This window comes from Tiliqua scincoides, chromosome 3, assembly GCF_035046505.1.
Source record: "Tiliqua scincoides isolate rTilSci1 chromosome 3, rTilSci1.hap2, whole genome shotgun sequence".
In the NCBI taxonomy this organism is placed as follows: domain Eukaryota; kingdom Metazoa; phylum Chordata; class Lepidosauria; order Squamata; family Scincidae; genus Tiliqua; species Tiliqua scincoides.
The window spans coordinates 65,407,226-65,426,693 of NC_089823.1; the positions used below are offsets into that span (position 1 = coordinate 65,407,226).

Below are 19,468 nucleotides of genomic sequence, written 5' to 3' on the forward strand. Positions count from 1 at the left end.
GTAAAGGCAGTCCTTTCTAGCTAATTGTTGAATATTGTCTGGTTCTCTGCTGCTATGGTTTTAAGTGACCTTGAATGCTGCTGTTTCCATGATGTGGATACTTTTAATAGATCTGACCATTGTTGATTAACTGACTTTTAATCAATGTATTGTACATTTGTTTCTGGCTGTAAGTCATGACATATAAATGCCAGTGGGGGAAAGAAAGAAACCAGCCAATCAATAAAACCAACCAACCAATTGATTGGCACTTCCAGGCTCAGCCTTTCTTATGCTAAGACATGTTACACCAACAGTTTTCAACCTTTTTTGTCTCATGGCACATTGACAAGGTGGTGAAATTGTCAAGGCACACCATTGTTTTGTTGACAATTGACAAGGCACACTGCACTGCCAGTGGAGGGTCACGTCCCTCAATGGCTCTACTAATAAATAATAATAAATTACCCTTCCCTAAACACACCTGAGGGGCATCCGTGGTACACCAACGTGCCGATTGAAAATTACTGTGTTCATTTGCAATCTCAGAAAAGGAGTGTATTTTGCAAAGTACACATAAATGTTGCATGTGATAAGCCACTGAAATCAAATGAATTGTTGTTTCTGTGAAGCCATTGTCCTCGCCACAAGGTTTCTTATCTTCTGCTAAGAAATAACATCTTATCAGTGTGTTACTTATCAACCCGGAACACATTCAGAAACACTTGCCATTCAAAACTGCAAGGTCTGATAGTGTATTAAATCACACTGATATTGGGCTAAAATGGCAACTGGTTGAGGGTTTGGTGATGTTAGCTAGGTGCCAAGTTCAAATTACTGCCCCAAGTGATTTTTGAAAATAATGGTAGAACTCCAACATAATTTTGATTCTTAAAATGATATCTCAGGAATATGTTATCGCAAAAACACAAACTCAGTGGAGGCATCAGAGCTAAATCATACTTTCATCCTGAGAGAAAACCTGATGATATGGCTAGTCATCTTATATGAGCAGTGTAATGACAGAGAACAGCTGAGGGAGAGACATTCTGCAAAATTTGAGTTTTTCTGTGCAAACATCAAATTCAGGTTGATGCAGCCGGGTGCGTGGCAGGCCGGGAGAGGTGGGGTAAGGGCAACCCTCGTCAGTTTGCTGCCTCTTCCTGCCTACCAACCAGCCACTAAGCAGTCATTTCACGTTGTCTCACGGGTAGGATGGCTCTGCTCTAGTGTTTGTGACAGAAACGGCATAGTTGATTCTCAGTGAAATGTGGGTACCTGAATTTTTGTCATGTGGCCCTTGGACTCAACCAACTTTTTCCACATTATCATTCTGAATATAAAAGCCTGCAAACAACTGTAGGAATATCTTGTTTTGTACCAGTATCCAGCAATCAATATGCTTTTTCTGGTTGATCTTGAAAATCAGTCTCAGTAATAGCTGTCAAATAATTACATGTAAAAATATAAAATTGTACCATTGAATTTTATTTTGTGCACAGGACCAGTTGTCCTTGTAAATACAACTTTCTGGATGAAAACAAGAAACTGATGCCCCGAAGGGAGGTGCTGTCCTACCCCAAGGTACAATGAGATGCATAACCTTTTAGAATATTATTTTAAAATATTATTTTCCAAATAAACTCATGACTTTATCTCATCTTTTCCATCCCACATGTTGGTCCCTGAAATTATTTTAAGAGTTATTTATTTGTTGAGATGCTTTTTTCCTTGAGTACTTCCTCAATGTTTGTCCATAAAAACTATTACTTTAAGTTTCCATTCTCCAGGGTTAAATTTTGTTGTTCTGTGCTTTACATATAAACATAAAATGAATTTGTGCATTATCTCCATCTAACAAATAAATAATATCGGGTAATTGGCTGTAACAATTGTTGGATCTCCCCCAAGGAAGGTCATCTGTGCTGGTTGGTTGGTTTTTGTTGAGGCAAACTTCTGGGATGCTGTATCAGAGGGTCCAGCAGTTAGCAGCTTTTGGCAGCAGGGAGGCAGGGGTGAGAGTAGTGGTCTAACATGTAAGATGCTCCCACCATCATCATTTCTAGCACGTGACAGTGCCAACTTCATAGCATTCCTCAAGACTCAAATATGAGCTACAGTAATTGGTGAAACTTCCTTTTGCATCTTTTTGCTGTCCTCTGAATACTAATAATTTCGTTTATGAAGGTTCAGCAATTGGCTTTCATTCATGTATGAATGAGAAGCAATCAGTTAGCTAAGTACAGCTTGGCAAGAGCACTACATCCAAGAAGAAGCAAACTAGCAAACAAAATTCTCCTCCTTTTTCCACTAGATCCTTGCGCCCCTAACTTCTTAAATAGTATCCTTGTGATGGATTTGAATTTTTAGCAGCTTTGGGATTCAGTTTTGATAGAAATGCAGGATAGAAGCACAAGAAAATAATTTTCTGCCCAATCTTTTCCCACACCATTGGTGCCGATGCTGCTGTGCTGATAGGGTATACACTGCAGCCAATGGCGGGTGGGGGGGGGAATCAGACAGCAAGCAGGAGCTAAATAAAAAGATTATACTGGTATATGTCCAAGGAGAGAAAAGGGGTGGGGCAGACTGAGAAAGTGAAGATGGGATCTGGTGCCACTGAGATCCCGCTCCCCACCCTCCACCCTCCCCAGTCACATCAAGCATCTGCCACCAACTTACTGGTGCCAACATAGGCTTCTGCTGCGGCACAAGCTGTGCTGCTGCCATTTGCAGCAATGGCCTGTGATCTGCCTTTCCCATTGTCATAAAGAGCCTTGCACTGCTGGAACTAGCATTCCAGCAGCTCAACAGGATTGGGCCTGATTTAAATTAAAGGACACTGCTAACCAAAGGGAAAGTTCTGTGATTAGGAAGGTACTTCATATTGAGTCAGATCATCATTCCATCAAGCTCAGTATTGAATCCTCTGACTGGAGCAGTTCATCAGAGTTTCAATTTGAGTTTCTTTTCCCAACCCTACCTGGGGATTTTATGCATGCAGAGCATGTGTGCTGCCATTGAGTTGTAGCCCTCTCTGTAGGACTGATGAATTAATGGACATTTTCATTGGTTAACAATCTCAAAAACTAGTCAGTAACATATTTTACTGCATCTGATTCTTCAGCCATGTAATGTCCATACAACATTGGTTTAACTCTGCAAGACACACATTCAAGGTAAGTGGTAGCTGGGTTGAATCAGTGTTTGAGCCTGGGGCTTAGAACACTTGAATTGCCTCCAGATTTACAGATATGGCCTACAGTGCAAATTTGGTAGAGCTTCAGAATTAATTGGGAGCTTCATGAAAGGGGGGATGGGACTGTAATGATGTAGGCAGTCATTCTCCAAATACCTTTATGGTAAAATTGCAAGCAATCAGAAGAAACATTTGATCCTCTTCATGTTGTGTTTATAAATTTCTTCATTACAATCATCCAATGTTATTATAAAGCTCCTAAGCTTAATAGGGGACTGATATATATGTATGCATTTGTACCCAGTGTGCATTTGTACAAAATGAATTTGTTTTGAAAACAAATTAATTTAAAATAGAATACGGGCAGGGACTAATTTCTAAAATGAGAGATGTTAGAACTAAAAGCACAGCATCTAATTTAAAAGAGTTTCCTCCCAATTCCATATTTCTTAGTAAGCGTTATGAATACTTAATGGTGAGATGGGCACGCTCTGCACAAGCCCATAAACATTCATTACTTCATATGTACTGAAGTTGAGTATAGCTGTGTCCCCATATCCATAGGGATTCTGCTCTGTACCCACCACCACCCCCCTTCAAATAGCTGAATCTGACGATAAAGGTGTTAGTGGGCAGATTGTGGTCATGGGCTGAATTTTGGGGATCCCTGTTCTAGACAGAGGAGAACTTGAGTCCTCCAAATGGCTAGTCTCAAGAATAATGACATTGTTAACAATGGTAATTAATAGCAATGCCTCATTTTTCTCTATAGTATATGCTTTCTAAGGAGACAATAGAAGCACTTCGGAAACCAACCTTTGATGTCTGGCTGTGGGATCCCAATGAGGTAATGCTGCAATACATAAACAAAATTCCTTGCATCTTATTCTGGGTATGCAATTATGTATGTTATATGCATGAGTGTATCAACCCATATGTGGACAGCACAGAAACTAATTTGAAAAGATGTAAACAAACACATGGTATTTTCTCAATAAAATGAAGAGTCCAAAAAGAATTGTTCTACAGAGCCTTTAACAATTAATGCCTCCTGAAAAAACATTGGAACAAGTCAGGGCAACTGAGCTGGTTGAAACTGTCCAAACAATTTAGAGGTGTTCAGAGAAATTTCTGAGAAATTTTACCTGTTTTACAGAAACTTGTTTAACTTCCCCTGAAAATTCTCAAATGTTTCTGCATTAGGAAGCTCGCATTCCAGTGCCAGCCCTGTGTGTAGCTGATTATCTCTAGATGTTCAGACCAATTCTGTGCTGAAACTGAACAATAAAGAAGGATTGTCTTCGGGGGGGGGGGGGAGGGGGGAAACCAAGAGCCTAAGAGCAATCCTAACCACCCTTTCCCGAAAGTAAGCCCCATTGAACAAAATAGGACTTACTTCTGAGTAGACCTGATTAGGATTGTGCCCTAATTAATCTATCTAATCACATTCATAGCTTCAGGTGAAAAACTGACTGACAATGTGATAGTGTAGTCCTTTTTCTTTGAAGTACTGTATAATTGGTTTCAAAATGACCTTTCACCCCAAGTGTCCACTTTATATGGACATAATTTATACTGACCCCACCTTCTTCAGTTTTCCCTTTCACTTGCAAACTGGCATTATGACGTATTCATTTGACATAAAAAGTTCACTTCAAGCAATCATGCTGTCTGAAGGATTTGAAAGCGTGCCCATTATCAACAGGTGTCACTATGTTTTATTTTTAAGATCTGCAAAATCAGTGTGGTTTGTTTTATTTGTTATTGTTCTTCTAAACTGGCATGGCTCTGACACGAGGAGTCATTTTGGTTGGGCACAAGTATGCAGAAAAAGAAAGTGATACAGCTGGTTCATCTTGTTTGCTGCAAGTCTATAGGAGAAACAACCTGGCTGGGTGTATCTATAGCAACAGCCCAGAATAAAACTGGAATTTGCCACATGTTTTGGGTGCAATCTAGACAACTGTGAGCAGGCCCAGCCCAGGAGCAGTAAGGCCCAATTTTGTTGGGAGCCCCTGTGCGCCCCCCCCCCACTGACCAAGCAGCCACAGCTATGAGTGACCACAGCAAGTCCAGGGCAGATGGTGCCATGCACAAAGCACGGCACCCAGAAATTGCTGGTGGTGACTGCTTCTGGGGGGCCCATTTTGGGCTAGGGGCGGGCAAGAGGGCCCATATAATGCTTCGCTTACCACACCTCTGCATGGGCAATTCCATGCTGGGGCGTCAGCTACGGAGCAAGCTGGTAGCAGATGTGGCACAGGGTTCCTCCAAAGCATGGGGTCCGATTCAGTTGAATTGGCTGAATCACCCCAAGGCCAGCCCAGACTGTGAGTAATTCTGCAACATGGCTTTCCTACTTCTTCACCACAAGCTCTTGCATCCCCACCCAAGTCTCTCCAAAAAGACATGGAATGTGCCATAGAGGGAGGACAAATGTGGGGAGAAATAAACAGAAATCAGAGAATCTCCCCTTGTGCAAGCAAAAGTGCCCTCTGGGATCCCACCCCTTTATTTGTAATACTAATCAGATAAGTCTGGATGTCCATGGAATATTTGTCCTATGACATTACAGTTCTAGAAATCCCAATTTGGAGCCTTTTTTGAGAAAGAAAAAGTATGCGGCAGGTGATCATACATATATTTACAGATACAGTGGAAATTTCTTTTTATAGAATACATACCTGATCAATTGAACCAATCGCATAACTGGCAGCACACTAGTTAGTAACGCACCATATGTAGCCTTTAGCTTCAGAAGGAGTTACATAAATGACTCTAAACACAGTGTAGCATAGCATTGTCTGGATAGATTCATCCTCTGGATTGTTTGACGTTTATATGAGATGTTTCAGTTATGTGAGCACTTATACCCAGGTTTGTGTGGTATGTTTTGAATAGGGTTATAAATCTCAGCAGTGTTGCATCATTTCAATACAAAGCATTCGCATAACAGGCTCCTCAGAGTGTCTTATGAACAGACAGGTTTTGTTCCTTCCTCCTTCCTCCCCACACCCTCCCACAATGTGGTATTTTATAGCAACAAAAGATGTGTTACCTATAATGGAAAATGGGGAAGGATATGTACTTTCAAGTAAAAAGATGACTGTTCAGCCTTCAGCTTTGCAAAAGAGAAGTACATGGCTTGTGGCTGTTTTCATAAAATAATATTTTTCCCTGTGTGTTTCATTGGCTGGAATGCACAGATACACAGCTCTGTTTCCTGCATGGAGAATGCGAGATTCCAATCATTACAGGAAGACTTCCAAGTATTAGGCAGGCACCCAAGTACTGCCTTAGCGTGCACTTCTTGCCAGCTGTGATTATCTTTTGCTATTGTTCTTCTGGGTTTTTGGATCAATCCAGTAGCAGGATCAACATCTTTGTTTAAAAAATGACTTTTATTTTGTGTGGACGGTTATCAAGATGTGTTTGCGGCTTGATCTTCTGGTGACAGAAGAGATTCTCTTACTTCTTTTATGGTCCGTTAAAAATTAATAGAAACCTTGCCACTCATTTGTAGAGGAGTCAGGTGGCACCCTCTATAATCATCATGTCAGCTTCATTCCCAAGGGCTTGGGATGATTTACAGTTTATCGTTATTTTCCCTGTGTTGAGTTCCTAGCCCAAGGCTATCCAGAGCTTAATGAATGAGCAGAGAGTTGAACCTAGGCCTCCTGTTCCCAAATTCGGCATGCTAGATGAATTCAGCAGGGTTTTTAAGCTACAAATTACAGTATGTTGCATAGTGTCTTTTTAACAGAAATCAGTAATCTGTTAAATATAAATATAATTTTTAAAATAAAATATATATGATATAAAAAGTTGTCTGTTAAAAATAATCTGACATTTTTTTTCCCCCAGATGCTGAGTTGCTTAGAACACATGTATCATGATTTAGGATTAGTTAAGGACTTTAACATCAACCCAATCACACTGAAACGGTGGCTGGTAAGTGAATGGCAGGGGAATATTAGTTAAGATTTTTCAAACAAAAATCTCATAGAACATTTGTGCACTCAAAATCAAAGATAAAAAAGGCAAATAATCCCAGAAAATATCATGTCCACACTATAATACATTTGCAAATCTTGGAACATGAGAACTGCCCTGCTCGTGCCTTCTTGTGGTACCTTCTTTAAATTAAAAAAAATTCAATAAGCTACCTTTACTTCTGTTGTATTCATATTACAAGAGCTGGTGGTGACCAGCACTCTGTTTTTTCCCCCCAAATTAACAGCCCAATCCTATCCATGCAGTACACTGGTGGATCCCAAGGTAAGTATACTAAGTTTGCCATTGTGGCCGCCTCTTGGCTAATCTGTGACCTCACACCACTAGCAGCCCAGTGTGGACCAGCTGCTAGTGCAGTTTTGCTGGAGGTTGAGGTGATCAGGGCGAGGACCAAAATGGGGGTGGGTGGGATAGGGTGAATTTCAGCAGCAGTGGTGGCCACCAAATCCTATACCTTCGCCCCAAACTTTACATGCCCCTGAGGCAGTACAAATATATGCCAGCGAAAGAACTGGTGCAGATCTGAATAGGTCCATCAGGTATCAGGCAGCAACCAGAGAGTAACTAAAATTTTTCTTTATGTACCTTTCCTGGACTGCGGGGACCCTTGCTGGTGTGCAGGATATAGCAGCCACTACTGTGGTGACCATCCCCTGAGGGCTGGGGATAAGAATAGGCCCTCAGTTTGGCTGTACTTGTCGTAAGAGGCCACCGGGTAGATGGGACTCATCAGCCTGGGAAGGCAGCTCATCTGAGAGAAGGAAAACTCTGATCCCAAACCTCCACTGCCTTGTGGCTACATCCAGTTGTGGAAAAGGCTTCAGGAGTCAACCTCGAGGCAAAATCTGGAGCCGGAGTCCCTGAGGCAGTTCATGGCTGAACACAGTCACGTTCTGGCAACTCCTACGACGCCGCTGGAACCAACCATATTGGCTTCTGCCTTTCCATTGGACCATTTCAGCGACGTGGAGAGGGGGGATTTGCTGCATGGGTAACAGCCTATCCTCCATACCTACTTTACCCAGGCTTCGCGCACTGGAGAGGACACTCTGTTCCAGAGCCACCATTCAGAGCATGACACCATAGTCTTCTGAGACTGAAGGATGCCAACAACTGTGGTGACCCTATATCCTGTTGCAGCATGGGAATAGGATTGGGTTGTAAGACTTTTTCAGTTTTTTAACCTGACTGGCCTCATTGGTCTTTACTATTTTTTTCTTCAAGGTATTGCTGTTAATTAATTCTTGGTTTGTACCCCAGCGCTATCCAAATGAGCTGAAAGTAAGGCATCAATTGTGTTACCTACTGAGTGACATTTTTCAAGATGAGATCATTTCCCTGAGCTTGCATCTGTCTATCTATAACCCTCAACTGAAATAAAAAGAGCAGCATTGCCATTCCAAACTAAGTAAGGAAGAAGAAGAAAAGAAAAATCAACTTTCCTTTGCAGACTAGCCAAGATTCCATGAACACCAGTTCTAAAGAACAGCTAAGCTTTGGGTTTATTTCTTTCTTCAAGGTAGAGGCTTTCCATCATTTGCTAAAAAGGGAGAATATTGAGAATGTAGTGCAGTACTTCTGCCGCATTTTTCCCCTTTCAGAAGCCTCCTGTTTTGGTAATCCTGTAACTGGGCTCAGAGGACTAAGGACCCAATCCTATCCAATTTTCCAGTGCTGATGCAGCCGTGCCAATGGGGCATGCACTGCATCCTGTGGTGGAGGGCAGTCACAGAGGCCTCCTCAAAGTAAGGGAGCATTTGTTCCCAAAGCTTGGAGATGGAGTACAGCAGCACCAGTACTGGAAAGATGGATAAGATTGGGCCTAACCTATGCTGGAATAGGCAGGTCGATTGGCCTGCACTGTACCCAGTGCAGGTTAGGGGGTGGCTGGAGGGCAATTTGGGGTAGGGGAATATTTTTCATTTCACTCCATTTTTCAATTACCCTGTGTTGAGCCCCAGCCACCCCTATGGGGCTGCTTGGATCTGCACCAGTGAATTTGCTGGTGGAGATCCAAGCAGGCCATGTAAAGCTGCTCAGGCCAGGGATAGGGCTTAGGAATTAGCCAGTCCCACCCCTTCCTCGATCCAGTCCACCTCCCAGACCTCCCTCCTCCACCCCAAAATGCCCCCTCCCCACTTCTGTTATGCGCTTCCACCACCCTCTCCCACCCCCTGTCCAAACTGGACTGAATTTACCCCTTTATGCTAGTGCAAAGGATGGACCTGGCCTCAGGGAGCTGGCACAAGCCTCCACACCAACAGTTCCGGCTCTTGAATACCCGTGAATGTGCAGGTACAGAATGCAGTTAGGACTGCATTCTAAGGGCCCAGTCCTATGCAGTGCATGCCAGTTCACTGCTGGGACGGTGCCGGTCAGAGGCTGGTGATCTGCTGCCAGGCCCATCGTGTGAAGAGCCTGGCAGCAGAGAGGTAAGTTGGGGTGTGGGGGGAGAAAAGGAAGAGGGAGCAAGGTGGGAGGGGGCGGGATTGGTAGAGCTGAGCTCTGCCAGATCCAGAGCCCTGTGTTGGGCCACATGGCCTGACTTGGGACTCCTTGATACTGTGCCAGCTACAGAGCCATCGCAGAATCAAGTAACCCCATTGCAGGGCTACTTCCCTTACCCAGGGAAAGGGACAAATGTCCCCTTCCTCTGAGGAGCTGGTGGCAGCTGCCCAGTTGTGCTCGGGATGTCGTGGCAGCCAATTTTGGTGCCACAGCAGCCTCGTGCGCTGGGCAGCTCAGGATTGGCCTGTGAGTCTCTTTCTGTGTAAATGCGGGGGGCTTATGTGTCTGCATACATCCCGTATGATCCAGAATCCAATGCTTTATACTCATCGTTCCCACAAACTTCTGACAAATGGCAATGAGGCAGTGAGGCAATTGCACTGTCCGGAGAAAGTGGGGGGAAACAGTGATACAAGTGGCTCTTTGGTCTTGCAGGGAACCCTGAGCACCTTCTACTGAAGTAAGATATGCACGTTCTCCCTTTTGACTTCACTCTGAAGTGCAGACAGTGGAAGTGCAAAGTCGGTCATTCCAGCTATTTTTCCATTTCTTCTCTGAATGTGTAACGCAGCTTGTTCTCTTTCTCCCACGCCTGAGGTCATGCCGGCATACTCAGTGGGAGTGACCACAGCAGGGAGAGGAAATAACAAGCTGGCAGCAACAGCAAACAAACCATTCAAAGATGATTCGGCAGGAGTTTCTCTTTCTACAGAACAAAAGTATAGCTATAGAATTAACAATAACCTTGGGAACCTCAAGCATTGGTTACTGGAGACAGAGCGCCTGCCTCATTAGGTTTCTTATCCATTTGTCCTTCTTTGTTTTTTTTTCTAGCTGTGCATTCATGACAATTACAGAAACAATCCATTCCATAATTTTCGACATTGCTTCTGTGTCACCCAGATGATGTACAGCATGATCTCACTCTGCAATCTCCAGGTGTGTCTCGTTCTGGCCACTTTAGCGCTTTTTATTTCCCCTGGTATTGCTAGACAAATGGACTGGCGTTCATATTCATGTACAGTGTCATAAAACCAGTGACCTATTGCCTACAACATTTTTTTTCCAGCCATGATCATTGTCAGTTGAAAAAAACATAAGCCACTTTCACATATTCAACTGATGTGTATACAGAGGGGAATGGGACGCACTCTCTAGCTGCCTATGCCTATTCAGGGAAAAGTGTGGAAAGCCTACATTTGTACATCTTGTACAGGCATAGCAGGGTTCGTCAGCACAGATCCTGCCTATACAAAAATTCACAACCTTGCAGGCAACCCTATGGAGGTACAGTTTGTGTGGATGTAGGTTTTTTAACACCTTACTCTAAATGCTCAAATTCCTGCTTTCTTCCATGTGCTCTCTTCCATGTTCAACTCTTTCAGCTGAATATGTAAAAGGGGCTATAATATGTAGCACATCTTCTTATACCCATGCAATTATAGTGGAATAGCCACTCCTGAAGTTCTTCAACCTTTAACTTGTTTACACTGAGGAGGTGAATCAGAGGGTGAAATGAACAGAAAGAGAATCAACATTCTTGGCAAGTTCAGGAGCTCCTGATCATGTAAACCAGGGATGAGCAGCATCCTGTAAGAAGTAACAGGCCTGGTTCCTGATTTTCAAGCCACTCCTTTACTGATGCCCTTATTGGGATAGAAGTGAAAAAGGCAGTGAGAGGCAAACGCTCCTTGACTTTCTTCTTCAAACCAGCTGCAGTGAAGACAAAAGTGTCTCAGTTCCTTGCACCAGGACCAATTCCAGGCAAAGCCTGCTGTCAGGCCCCACACTTCCTTTCTGGTGCCACACTCATTCAGCGAAACTGAAAAATGGCACTGCCACTCCATGCCACAGTGGATCATTCTCCCCAGCCCTAAAAAATTAACCAAGTACAGCTCTGTGTGTAGTATGACTGGTATGGTAGTGCCGTTTTCCGGAACCACTGATGCACAATGAGCCCCTTAGGGCCAAGGAGAATAGGAGAGCTTAATGAGTGGCAGCAGCACTGGTTCCTTTGGTCAGTGCTGCCTCACATGGCAAGAGTGGCTACACCATGGCCTCTGGATTCTCAGGTGGACTCAAGGGCTGGTGTGGGTCCTCAGATGAGCATGGGATCCCCTGTCATATCCAGCTTGGCCAGCGCCTGATGATGTCTAGTATCATAAGAACATAAGAACAGCCCCACTGGATCAGGCCATAGGCCCATCGAGTCCAGCTTCCTGTATCTCACAGCGGCCCACCAAATGCCCCAGGGAGCACACCAGACAACAAGAGACCTGCATCCTGGTGCCCTCCTTTGCATCTGGCATTCTGGCATAGCCCCTTTCTAGAATCAGGAGGTTGCACATACACATCATGACTTGTAACCCATAATGGATTTTTCCTCCAGAAACTTGTCCAATCCCCTTTTAAAGGCATCCAGGCCAGATGCCATCACCACATCCTGTGGCTAGGAGTTCCACAGACCAAACACACGCTGAGTAAAGAAATATTTTCTTTTCTCTGCCCTAACTCTCCCAACACTCAATTTTAGTGGATGTCCCCTGGTTCTGCTGTCATGTGAGTGTAAAGAGCATCTCTCTATCCACTTTATCCTTCCCATGCATAATTTTGTATGTCTCAATCATGTCCCCCCTCAGGCATCTCTTTTCTAGGCTGAAGAGGCCCAAACACCATAGCCTTGCCTCATAAGGAAGGTGCCCCAACCCAGTAATCATCTTAGTTGCTTTCTTTGGCACCTTTTCCATTTCCACTATATCCTTTTTGAGATGTGGTGACCAGAACTGGACACAATACTCCAGATGTGGCCTTACCATAGATTTGTACAACGGCATTATAATATTAGCCGTTTTGTTCTCAATACCTTTTCTAATGATCCCAAGCATAGAATTGGCCTTCTTCACTGCCGCCGTACACTGGATCGACACTTTGATCGAGCTGTCCACCACCACCCCAAGATCTCTCTCCTGATCTGTCACAGACAGCTCAGAACCCATCAGCCTATATGTGATGTTTTGATTTCTTGCCCCAATGTACATGACTTTACACTTACTTACACTGAAACGCATCTGCCATTTTGCTGCTCATTCTGCCAGTTTGGAGGGATCCTTCTGGAGCTCCTCACAATCACTTCTGGTCTTCACCACTCGGAAAAGCTTGGTGTCGTCTGCAAATTTAGCCACCTCACTGCTCAACCCTGTCTCCAGGTCATTTATGAAGAGGTTGAAAAGCACCGGTCCCAGGACAGATCCTTGGGGCACACCGTTTTTCACTTCTCTCCATTGTGAAAATTGCCCATTGACACCCACTCTCTGCTTCCTGGTCTTCAACCAGTTCTCAGTCCAGAAGAGGACCTGCCCTCTAATTCCCTGAATGTAGAGTTTTTTCAGTAGCCTTTGGTGAGGGACCATGTCGAACGCCTTCTGAAAGTCCAGATATATAATGTCCACAGGTTCTCCCACATCCACATGCCTGTTGACCTTTTCAAAGAATTCTAAAAGGTTTGTGAGGCAAGACTTACCCTTACAGAAGCCATGCTGATTCTCCCTCAGCAAGGCTTGTTCGTCTATGTGTTTTGAGATTCTATCTTTGATGAGGCATTCCACCATCTTACCCGGTATAGATGTTAGGCTGACTGGCCTATAGTTTCCCGGGTTCCCCCTCCTTCCCTTTGTAAACATCGGTGTGACATTTGCTATCCTCCAATCCTCTGGCACCATGGCCGTTTTGAGGGACAAGTTGCATATTTTAGTCAAGAGATCAGCAACTTCATTCTTCAATTCCTTAATAACTCTTGGGTGGACGCCATCACGGCCCGGTGACTTATTGATCTTTAATTCATCAATGAGGTCTGAAACATCTTCTCTTTTAACCTCTGTCTGACTTAATTCCTTGGTCAGGAGGGGCCGTTTGGGCAGCGGTATCTGCCCGAGGTCTTCTGCCGTGAAGACAGATGTAAAGAACTCACTTAATTTCTCTGCCATCTCTTTTATCTCCCCTTTCCCTCCTGACCATCCAGAGGGCCAACCACTTCTCTGGCGGGTTTCCTGCTTCTAACATATTTGAAGAAGCTTTTCATTTGAGAAAAGTCCGCTCGTCGGAAGTCAAGGGTTTTTGTGAGAGATTTCCTCAATCTTTTACTCTTAGTGCACCTAAGCGCTACCAGACTAAGAATAGCCTGGAAGATGAGGAGGAGGAGCTTCTGCCCTTGTTGAAATTGATAGGAAGAGGAAGATAAGGCACTTTGGCCTTTACCATCATCCTTATGTGTACACCAAACCTGGCACTAATGCCAGGCAATGGTCTTCACAAGGCTATGATGATCCAGTCCTGTACAGCATGAATGGAATGGTCTCCCCACCTTACTACACACATGCTTTGAACTTTACTAATCTCAGCCATAGCAGGCTTGTTGCCTCCAGTGGGTAGAGCTTACAGTTTTATAGAGAGGGACAGTGGCCTATAAATGACCCAAGAGAATCAGCAGGGAAGTGTGGCTGAAACACACTAGCATTCCTTCATTGAGTAGGCATCGACTGTTATCTTGAGCAAACAAATATCAGAACAGTCTCTCCATCTTTCTTATACAAATAAGCCCCAGGTTATTCTTCCCCCATAAATTCTTCCCATTTATCTTCCAACTCTGTCAAGTAACTAAACACCAAAGTTGCTTTCTTAACTAATGTTAACTATGGAAAGGCTTCTCAAAAACTGAGAATCTGTTGCCTTTAAATAAAACTTATCCACTATCATGCAATTTCTCTTTTCCACCCTATTCTTAATTATACATCAGAGGCGGACTTGAATAATTTGCTGCTACTACCCAAAAAAGCTTGTCTTTCGTCTTGCATGCAATAAATGTAGCTATTAAACTGCTGTTCACTGAACTCTTATAATAGCCCACTTTCCCTAACATTGAAATGCAATTTTGCTTTATTACAAAAGTGACTTATAGTTACAAGGCTGCATTTTTTTTCTTCTTTCTTAGGTCAAGATTTCTCAAATGGATATCTTAGTGCTAATGACTGCTTCCGTGTGCCATGATCTGGATCACCCAGGATATAACAACACGTATGTATTCTTTTTTGGAGGGGATGTTTAAATATATTTGGACTGTGCAGACCAACACAGGCAACAATCCAGCATATTTTGTCTAAATCATGCTAAAATCAATGGAACATTTAGCTGTTCATTGGGCAGATTCTATGCATAGAGCAAAAGCAGGTAAATTGGGGTTTCCTTGTGGTAAATCATATAATAATACAGTATCACAAAGCAAGTGCCATCTTCTGGCTAATTACCAGTATTGCCCTTTCTAGAACCTGCTATAAATTCAGAGGGAAACTTGTCCCTTTTGCTTCCCATGTGTACTTTCAGGGCCACTTTCTCCATTACAGGCTTATCAGGTACATGCCACATGCTCTAAAACTGGCAAGGCAGATACGCACACTTATTTTTCAGTGTGTACATATGGTGGGAAACTGTGTCCAATCCTGGCTCCCTACAGAGTGTACTTTCTGTGAGACGCACATACACTAAGTACTTACCTTACAACAACAGTGTATCTGCTAGATCAGTGTTTCTCAAACTGTGGGTTGGGATCCACTAGGTGGGTTGCCAGCCCATTTCAGGTGGGTTCCCATTCATTTCAATATTTTATTTTTATTTATATATTTATTTATATTTAAAAATATTTTATTTTATTTTTTATTTATGACTTGATGCTGCCATGGTATGTGACCACATGTGGGGATATGTTACTGATCTGTACTTTTAACAGGCTACTGTGTATATGTTTTTAACAATGATAGTCAATTTGGGTAAGTTTGGGTAGGATTGCAGCCTTGCATTGTCAGAAAATTTTCCTCCTTGATGATGTCAGTTCTGGCCATGACATGACTTCCAAATTAATGACATCACTTCTGGTGGGTCCCAACAGTTTGTTATTCTAAAAAGTGGGTCCCAGTGCTAAAAAGTTTGAGATCCTAATGTGTGAAATTAACATAATGTGTGACATTTCATCAGAAATGAAATCTGAAAAAAATAGAAGCTTGTATTTTATGCCACAGAAATGTTTAGATGCTAGTGGCAAAGCAATAACACCACAGATGTTCCAGAGAAACAAAGATTTGACAATGCAGAATCATGTCACTAACAGAAGCTTAAAATGTGTAAAAATTTAAAATAATGCACAGTACTAAAATCATGAGATGTGAAAGTACTGAAATACAGATATACCACATACCACAATTTCAGCTGAATTTCTGCTATAGGTTAAATTGTTTACAGTTTGAAAATATGCTGTAAATGCTGCTCTGTTGTATTTATTTGCGGGAAATATTTGTTACACAGCTGGTGTACCAACAGGGAGTGGCGGGAGGTGGCACCTGAATAAGAAATCAACAATCTGAGGGTAAAGGGGAAGTGAATATGCCTGGAAGATCATGAGAACAAATTGTGGTGGGTGGAGAATCTGATTCTTTGTGATGTAGGATCCATAAATCCTCTCAACATACTTAGGTAGTGAGAAGCAATGGGTGGCTGAGGCACACCTCCTTCTCCTTGGCATTTTGTGTGAAATCTCCCACTGGCTAGATTTATGTATTTTATTGATTTATTTTTGAAGAAAATTTTGTCCTGCACTTTTTGTCCGGCATTTCAGCAAGAAACTTTCAAGGAAACAAACAAGATCAAATAAAATCAATTAAAAATTTACCCCAGAAAGACACAACGCCAGCACAGTAAGACATTTTACAAATTTACAAAATTTCATTGCGCAGCACAGGAAAATACAGAAGTAAGCAGGGTTGGTTTAAGATCTCCGTGCCTACTGCCCACTCCCACACCAACTTAACAGCACCAGGAGAGCCATTGTTGCATGGCTGGCACTGCTTGCCAGTTTGTGGCAGTGGCCCAGCAGCACACAACAGCACATCGCATTTTGGAGTGCCACAAAGGCAGGGGTTCCAAGATGGCCAGGTAGAATCCCTGCTATTGTGCTCCTGTTATATGCCCTGATATTTCTCTTCAGTTGGATCCATTGACTCTTTTTCCTCCTCTGGATGCTTCCTGAGTCCTGGTAGAGCGAAGCAACACTACCAGTTGTTTCCAGTCTGCACCCTTGTCTTTAGATTACAGTGGATTCTAAAAAGCTGCTTCGATGGGGAAGAGGAGAAGGCATAAACACTCCCCTGGAAGGGCAACTCTCCCATCAAGTTAGCCAAGCAGCTACGTCTGGAGGACCTCCCAGCATGGTCAGACACAGTAGGTGAGCTCATGAATCTCGCTTCTCCCAACAGATATGAAGCTCTTTATGTTTCCGAATCAGAAGTGGAGAGAAACTACCAGTCTCCCTCCAGTCATATGGGCACGGCTTCAGCCTGCCCTCCTTCACCCACCCCTTCGGCTCCCTCTCCACAGGACAAGCAGTCATTATCTCAGGAGAATGGTCTCAGCAACTGTTTCTTGGCCTTGTTGGGTGATTACAACATTATTATTGGAAACACCAATAATATTGGAAATGTTCTTTTTGTATGTAAACAGCTTAACACTATTCTTGCCCAGCTGGACTCACTTTACAAGGCCATTCGACCACCCTTATCTTCCCTCTCGGCTCAAGCTCTGGGTTTGAACTCTAACAAACCAGGGGAAGCTGAACTGCTGGGGCTGCGTGAGAATCTGGATTTGTGGTAAAACTGCCTATTGCTTGTTGAAAAACCAAATACTGCTGGAATTCCAGGACTCCCCCATCCATAAGGGGCGCTGGGCCAACAAACTGAGGGTGAAAGACTCTCTATGCAGATTATTATACCTTGATCCATCCCAGGCTGACTGTGTTGATCTGCAGGAAATCATAAAACTCCCTTGGATTCCCCAGACTCCAAATTGGACCCGGCTTCTTTTGAAGTTTGGCACCTCTCGGATCCCAGGCCAGCTGCATGGGAAGAGCTGGTTTCTTTGCTCCTTTGGCATCTTCTTGCGGAGAGTCTTTGCTGACATGATTATTAAACCTTTGCTCCCAAGGCATAGAATGCAGCCTCCCCCTCCTCTCTTTCCATCAGCCCTGAAGCCTGCGCAGGCTGGCTCTGTGCCCAGTCACTGGAGGAGAGATAACCTTCCCCAGAACGTGGGAGTTGCCAATTGCTTTTCCCCTGATTCAAGTCCTAATGTTAATGAGTTAAAGGCTGCCAGTGATTCTTTAGGAAATGCTTTGCTTCAGTTAAAATCTTCACTGCATAAACCACAAGCTTTGGCTTTCTCCCAGCCAGTTAATTTAACAACTGGCTGTTCAACTAGTGCAGTTTCTAATAGCAAATGGCAAACTCAGCCTTTTGGCACTAGCACCAGACCTCAAGCACCAGATCAGGTACATTCTTCATTGATATCTGAGATGGTGGGAGCTCAGTCACCTTCCGTCTGCATACCCCCCCCCCAAACCGGAGCAGTTGAGCCTATGGATAGCTCTCCTTCTGAAGCCTTTAAGCCTGTGCTGATGAATGAATCAGCCAGTGAGGTGGACTATCACAATGGGGTGGGTTTGCTGTGCCATTCGACTAACTCGGAGGAGGCCTTGCATCATGTTGTGGCTATCCAACAATTGCCTAGAGACTCGGCCCAGGTCTTGTCTTCTTCCCCAAGATCATCACAGCCTAATATGAACTCCTTATCTAAAGCCCTGGATGGGGTGTGATCGGGGGCAGCATCTACTGTTCCGTGCGATGAGGAATTGGAATCAGCTCTTGAGTCCTGTAAAGTTGCCAGAGACTCCTGGCTTCTACCTACCCTCCAGGTCCTTTGTGGACACAGAAGTGGATGGCCAAAATTCAGGATCAATTAACTCAATAAATACTGACCTCCCAATGCACTTACCTACTGGTGACCATTCACTCATTGCAAAGGCACTCACAGCCCCCAAAGGCCCCTTGTCAGCAGAACAAGGTTTTAGGGCAGATCTTCCTGCATTGGTGGCTACAGATCTGATAATGGAATTACAGCTGGAGGGGGATGACATTATGGAGGGTGCCATCAGTGCCTTTAAGGAACTCACAAGACCAGAACAACTAAATATTATCAGATCTCTGGACAGAGTTAAAGCAGAACTTCTCAGTCACAGCACAGTAACTTTAACCTATGAAATCCTTCCAGTGCAAGCATCAGCTCATCTATCTGTTCCAGAAGCAACCGCGGAGGTAACTGCCGCCCCTCATTCCAGGGATTTTATACCATCTCCTGTGGCCAATTTAGCCCTGAGTAGCTGCGTGTCTCACAATCCACCTGGTGCTGAGTGTCCATCAGGAAGCAAAGACTGACTAATTAATGCTTCTCCAGTACCTACTACCTCTTCCCATCTAAGAATTCTTTCCTGGAATATTGCAGGGTGGAAGAACAAGAAAAATGACAGTGGCATCTTAAGCTATCTTAGAACCTTTGACATTATTCTGCTGCAGGAGACATGGGTTTTGGACCATCTGTATATCCCTGGCTACAAGGCTTTTGTAGTACCTGCAACTAAACCCACCTCTAATGGTCGTCCTTTGGTGAGTTTAGCCAGCCTTGTACTGAAGCAGTTTAAGTCATGTCCTTTAGACCATTCCAGATTGCTGTAAGATACAAGCACTGAGGGTGTCTTTTGCAGACATTGACTTAATCTGTGTCAACACTTATATTCCTCCTTTGCTTAATAGTTTACAAAGGACCCAGCTCTGGAATGATCTATCATCATGTATGAATGACCTTAAGAGGGTCCACCCCCATGCGAAAATCCTTTTG

The 19,468-nt window shown here is 43.7% G+C and overlaps 1 protein-coding gene across 6 annotated transcripts in view; it reads left to right on the top strand.

Annotated features, from left to right (window-relative positions):
- The window catches only part of PDE9A (phosphodiesterase 9A), a 92,074-nt gene that overhangs the window by 59,791 nt on the left and 12,815 nt on the right, over positions 1 to 19,468 (top strand). For all 6 annotated transcript variants that reach the window (XM_066620557.1, XM_066620555.1, XM_066620558.1 and 3 more), the window contains 5 exons: positions 1,482 to 1,563; positions 3,951 to 4,025; positions 7,043 to 7,129; positions 10,535 to 10,639; positions 14,688 to 14,770. In XM_066620557.1, the coding sequence (XP_066476654.1) occupies positions 1,482 to 1,563; positions 3,951 to 4,025; positions 7,043 to 7,129; positions 10,535 to 10,639; positions 14,688 to 14,770 (432 nt within the window). The remainder of the gene's footprint in view (positions 1 to 1,481; positions 1,564 to 3,950; positions 4,026 to 7,042; positions 7,130 to 10,534; positions 10,640 to 14,687; positions 14,771 to 19,468) is intronic.